This window comes from Urocampus carinirostris, chromosome 5, assembly GCF_059441175.1.
Source record: "Urocampus carinirostris isolate Australia breed hairy pipefish chromosome 5, RoL_Ucar_1.0, whole genome shotgun sequence".
Lineage (NCBI taxonomy): Eukaryota > Metazoa > Chordata > Actinopteri > Syngnathiformes > Syngnathidae > Urocampus > Urocampus carinirostris.
This window is the reverse complement of record NC_142353.1, coordinates 36,486,535-36,492,681: the sequence shown is the minus strand read 5'-3', so window position 1 is coordinate 36,492,681 and position 6,147 is coordinate 36,486,535. Positions and strand designations below refer to the sequence as shown.

General features: G+C 39.6%; 1 protein-coding gene across 1 annotated transcript; it reads left to right on the top strand.

The window, feature by feature from the left end:
* The first annotated feature begins 210 nt into the window (after positions 1-210).
* On the top strand, positions 211-4,897 carry LOC148366184 (uncharacterized). Its single transcript, XM_088336636.1, has 2 exons — positions 211-430; positions 3,017-4,897. The coding sequence occupies exons 1-2, from the start codon at positions 271-273 to the stop codon at positions 3,688-3,690; spliced, it is 834 nt and encodes a 277-aa protein (XP_088192762.1). The 5' UTR covers positions 211-270; the 3' UTR covers positions 3,691-4,897.
* Positions 4,898-6,147: the final 1,250 nt, after the last annotated feature.

Below are 6,147 nucleotides of genomic sequence, written 5' to 3'. Positions count from 1 at the left end.
ATTTCGCCAAAGTTAATATTGTCAACTTGTTCGAAAATGATTTGTACAAGGTATAAAAATGTTTTAACGTCCAATACCCCCAAAACTAGATTTGGAGTTATTTTAATAACGTTTGCGCTAGAGGGGATATTGAATGCCGCGGGGGACAATTTTCAGCAGAACACCACCCGGAAGTGACCAAAAACAATCACGCCCTTTACTCGTGTTATTGTGTCACAGTCCTACCGCCAAAGCTTTAAGATGTAGAAAGATTTGGTAAAAGAGCGACTAATGGCAGCCGCCGACGAAATCTTTGGACTTTTCGAGAAAACCATTGACACGGCTATCGCTTCGTACGAGGAGCAACTTCGTCGAGCCCGAGAGGAAAGCGAACGTCACCGGCGACAACTGGAAGCCGTTTGCAAGAGTCAAATTGTCATTCCCGTCGAAGGTTGGTTCACTTAATTCACTCTTGACGATTATAAACGTTTATTACCGTTTACAACCTTACACAATCACTTAAAAACACTCTAGGCCCAATTATTAAAAGTTCACTGTCACTTTCATCAACATAAAGCAATTGAATTGTCTGTTTTTATCTGCAATTTACCTTTAGCACATTCTTGAAGTATCATGGATTTAAAATGTGAAACTTTTTATTTTTAAACATCAAACACCAACTCTACGTTTTAGTCCCAACAAAAACGACGGTAGTCATTTTGATTTATCCAGTTAGCCAATTGACGCGCTTAGTTCACGTCACGTGACAATTATTCAAATTTCATTGTCACTGTCATCAACATAAAGCAATGAAATTGTCTGTTTTTATCTACAATGTACCTTTAGCACATTCTTGAAGTGTCATGGATTTAGAATGTGAAACTTTTTATTTAAAAAAAATCAAAAATCAACTCCACGTTTTAGTCCAACAAAAGAAACGACGGTAGTCATTTTGAATTATCTATTTAGCCAATTAACACGCTTAGTTCACGTCACGTGATGATTCGCCTTTGTTTTCATCTTAAAACTGGATAGCGAGCATCCCGGGAGGCCCAAGAAAGAACTGGATTGGTCGTCCTAGCAACGTTGGGCTCGTTACTGAAACACAGTAATTAGTTACAGTTAAGTTCATTCACTTGAAGCGAATTTGCCTGGCTCGACATGCTAAAGGGATGGGTAATATGTAAAAAATGTATTTTTAATCATTTTCACATTTCTGACCCTTTTAAAAATAAACATGACGACCTTACATTCTGGAGTACAAGCCGCTACTTCTTTTGCTATATTTTAAAACTCCAGATTCAAATACAGTGCGACTTCTTATTTTTATTTTATTTTTTTTAAGAGAAACCGAGGAAAACATATAACTGTTCTTTGACACGCGCTATTCGCTGGAAACATTTATGACCCCCTTTGAGAGAAATTAAATCCATGTTTTAGTCAACATTATTCAGATAATACATTACAAGTGCAAAACGGGAGGTTTAACTGTCCTTTGTTTCATATTTTCAACATCCTCACAATATTTTAACATTAACACCCACAAATCAAGTCCTTAATTCATACATCGTAATTGAACAGCAGTGGAAATGGTCATTCAAAAACGTTACACTTCTGTTTCATATCAACAGCATCATTTTTTTAGGTCGCAGGAGTTTCCTTTAATTCTCGAGGAACGATGACAAGCAAATGCAAATTGGTCAGTCGCCATGGCAACAATTTATGATGACGGCACAAAAAAACAGGTCTGGATTGCAATCTGGACCTAATCTCTTTGGTATGGTTGCCCTGGCGCTGTTGTCTAGAACTATAGAGCTCACATTCTAAGTAATGTAGGCCTTATTGGCGTTTTCTTTCGGCCCAGTAGTAGATATGTGCTCGTCTTTTTTTATCGCCATCTTGAATGGTCACATGATCCAAAAACACGCGATGTAAACAACTCGGAGCGGCACTGAAAATGGCCTTCATTTTTATGGCTGTTTTAGCTACTGGCTTTAAATGCGGCGCGCCTTGCAGTGTTCTCATTTGCCCGCGTCCTAAACGCATTATTTTTGCTGGGGACGCATCGTGTCAAATCAACGTGCGTCCCCGGGACGCAACTTTTTTGACACGAAATTGTCATTATCATTTTTTAACAAAGATTTACCACACTCAACTTTTCGTTAGGCAGATCCACCAGTGTTGTTTTGGTCTTGCGGTTCGAGTTTTCGTCTGCACGCCGATCTCGAGTTCGAGTTGTATAGTCAGTCTCTTTTTAGAGAACCGGCTTTTTCGGCTCAACTCATTAAAGAGCCGGCTCTCAAACGGCTCACTTCCTTTGATGCATTATATTACGAATGATTATGTTGTATAAAGTTAAGGAAAAAAGGGAAGTATAAAAGGAAAAAATGAAAAAAGACAGGTTTGTGGTGATCCCTCTTAATTTGTATATTACCAACAATAATAATTTGAATAAAAAAATGTATTATTCTACTTAATTATAATTGCATGTATTTTTTCTCTCTACAGTGAACGTCCAAGCGACTTCATTTTTGAACTTTTTTTATAATAAACCTCACTCATGTCGGGAACTCGGTGTCTCACAACAAAATGTTCATTAACAATATACATGATATAAGGAAACACATGTACAATATAACATGTTAAACTACATAAACATGTTTGAAAAAAAAAAAAAGATTTCTTTGTATTTTGTAAGGGAAAATGCGACAGTTTGTAAGGGCATGGAGCACACTAAATTTTGGGGACCCCTAGATCTCTGTTGGGACCCATAGATTTCTGAGCATGCGAGTCCCCGGGACCCATCACTTTTCAGAGGTAAAATGAACACTGGTCTTGTATAAAAACAAGTTTGGTTCTTAAATTTCAGCATGCGGCTGCCAGGTGCCCTGTGTAGTCCGGAATTTACGGTAATACAAAATGTCCCAGGATATTCCGCAAGAATGAGTTGAAATTCTTGGCAGACTTTTTCTGAAATCTGGAATTTTGCATAGTATGGCATTGATAAAATATAACTATATGATACTGTGTCCTGCAGATGTCCAGCACATTCTTTGCAAGAAAACTAGATCCACTCAGACGAATGAACAGGGTAGCATTCAGGAGCCCCCGCTTCCTGTGACATTTAAGGAGGAAAACCTGGAAGCCGACAAATGCAAGTCGCCACTGCCTGGGATCTCTGTAAGCAACCGAGTCTTGACCAATCAGTCCTCGCAGCTACAGGACGACGCGGAGCCGCCTGTCAGCGTGGACCCCCAAATGCCCAACGGCAACGCGGTGCACGAAGGTACCAACTCGCAGTTGAAACCGTCCAAAAAGAAGACCACTCGTCTGAAAAAGAAAACTTTGCAAGTGCCTAAACGTTTCCATTGCGACCTGTGCCCCGCCAGTTTCCTGAGAAATGACCACTTGCACCGCCATATGAGAAAACACACGGGGGAGAAACCCTATCCTTGCTCCTTTTGTGGCAAAACCTACACGAGGAAAGAGACCGCGATCGTGCACATGAAAACGCACACGGGGGAGAAACCCTATCGTTGCTCCGTTTGCGGCAAAACCTTCTATAGTAAAGGGAACATGGACTTGCACGCGGAAACGCACGCGGGAGAAAAACCCTATGGATGCTCAATTTGCGGTCGCCTCTTCTTACGGAAACGGAACATGCAGGCACACATAAAGACACACAGAAGAGAGAACACACAACAGGAGTAAAACCCCTTTCGTCGCTCCATTTGCGACAAAACGTTCTCGGATAAAGAACACGCGGACTCGCACATGCTAACACACATTGGAAAAAACTCTTTTGGTACTGGATCCTGTTCTAGCTCCAAAACAACACTTTAGGTTTACAAAAAAACCTGTAATGTGCAGACCACTCCAAATTAGGGGTTGAACTGACTAGTTGAAGTAAGGTACCGTATTTCTTCATGTTTAAAGCACACGGCCTAATTTTTCATTCAAAGCCGGTATAAAATTTTGTTTTACTTTTTCCAGCTCAAACTAAGCTTTGTAAGTGACAAACTCATTAAGTGGCAACGTTAACTATGAACATAACATAATATCTACAAAGTATTTGTTTAATATTCTTCAAAGTCCGATTCATCATCAGATACACCAAGAAGTTGTTTCCCTCGCTGTGCTTTTCTGCATTCATATCTTTCAGGTTGTGTTTTCTCTATTCACTAACATTCCTCTCTGGTACTGTGAATAAAACGAGTGATATTATATAAAGCTAATTCGCATAGTACTGGTGGTGCAGTGGTTACGATTCTGTGTGCTCCTCGCCGCAACCTGGTTTCTATTCCCGTTGCATCCCATGTTTCGCAATTATGGTCAGAGATATTTTTCGACTGACCAATTATTGCATTAATGCGGTAATAAACTACCGTATAATGCGCCCCCAAACTTTAATTTGCCATGTATTGTAACAGTTTTTCACTGACATCCATGCATTTTTTTTAAGTGTTTTCATTGGAAAGACTTACTTTAACTAGGTTTTGATGCGTATGCTTGAGCTCATCCCAGTTTTGTTTACATTAGCATGTAGCTCTGAGTTAGTGCAGGTGAGCGCTTTGGTAGTTTGAAATTGTTTTGAGCTGGGGTTTGAATGGCGACGATTCTCAACCGGTTTATGTTATTATATTTTTAGATGTTCTTAGTATTTCGTTCCGATTTCCTGTTTGTTATTTGCAGCAGTTAATTAGCAGTCTAACTGAGTTCTTGTCATTTCCTGCTTACGTACTTAGTAAAGAACCACGATACCCTGCAAAATGAATTTCTTACTTTGCTGTCAACACAGTTGCCAGCGTAATAGAACTAAGAAACTTTAAACATGTATAAAAAGTTTGGTAAAGTGCATTTAAATGCTTGAAATTGTTGCCATGTTTCTCAACAAGTGTTTTAAAATGACTCAGACAGAGCTCTCTGGTGTCCTCATTTTGCCATTGCATTGTTTTCCACCCATGATTAACGGCAGCTGGTATTAGTCAGTATGGCATTGTCCAATGAAGCGTCTTCGCCCCCAGAATCATTCTACATCCAAACAAGGCACTATCAAATATGTATTAGTAAAATGAATACATATAAATTAAGGAGATTTATGGGCTATGCAAAAAAATAAGGTAGCGTTTCCCAGTGGAAAATTTTAATAAGAACTTCCTGCAAGTGAAAATTGAAGTTATTAATTTTACCGTTTTTTTTACGCAACACCTACATGGGAAGAGATGAGTCTCCGAAAACTAATATATTTGTGATTTACTCAAGATCTAAAATCATATGTCTTAATAAATGCATATGTAAATCACAGATATATTTGTGGCTCTGCAAAATACATGATTCACATCAGATTTTTCTTCGTAATGGTTGTGGAGAAATGATAAAATTGGCTTTGAAAGTCCTTAAAAAGTGTTTGAATTTGGCCATTAAAAAGGTGAACGAACCCTGATTTTTGTCATACAAAATGAAATATTAGATTGTCTGGCATATAGACTGAGTTCATTTTTTATTCAGCAGATGTCCAGCAGATAAATTGCCCAGAGAGAGAAACCAATCCGCTGCATGAACAGCATTCTATCGTAGAGCATCAGCAAGCCTCTGTCATGAAAGTAAAAAAGGGGGAAGAAGATTTTAGCGTGTTGCCACCTCCCGTCAGCTCTATGAAGACTGAAGAGGATCAAGTTCAACCACTCACAAATATAGAAACCGAAATACACCCCAAAACTAGTACACACCGTACCAACAAAAAGTCGAAATGCTCAGAAACGCGTAATAGATCCAGCTGTTACGTTTGCTCTGCAAGTTTTGGTCGAAAATGGGAAATGCTTCGACATTTGAAAGCACACACGGGTGAAAAACCGTTTACTTGCTCACTTTGCGGGAAAACCTTCTCACGAAAAGAGGGCCTGGATGCCCACATGACACGGCATGGCCAAAAGCCTTTTCAATGCCCAGTTTGCCTGAAACTGTTCTCACAGAAAATACTCTTGAACAAACACTCGATATTGCATAGGAAGAGGGAAACCCTTGCAGATACGTGCAGTGAAACAGTCTCCCGGGAAAAGCACGCAGACGCCACGTTGCACACGGGGAATAAACCCTTCATTCGCTTAATTTGCAGCAAAACATTCGCAAGGAAACCGAATTTGAACGCGCACATGAAAGTACACACGG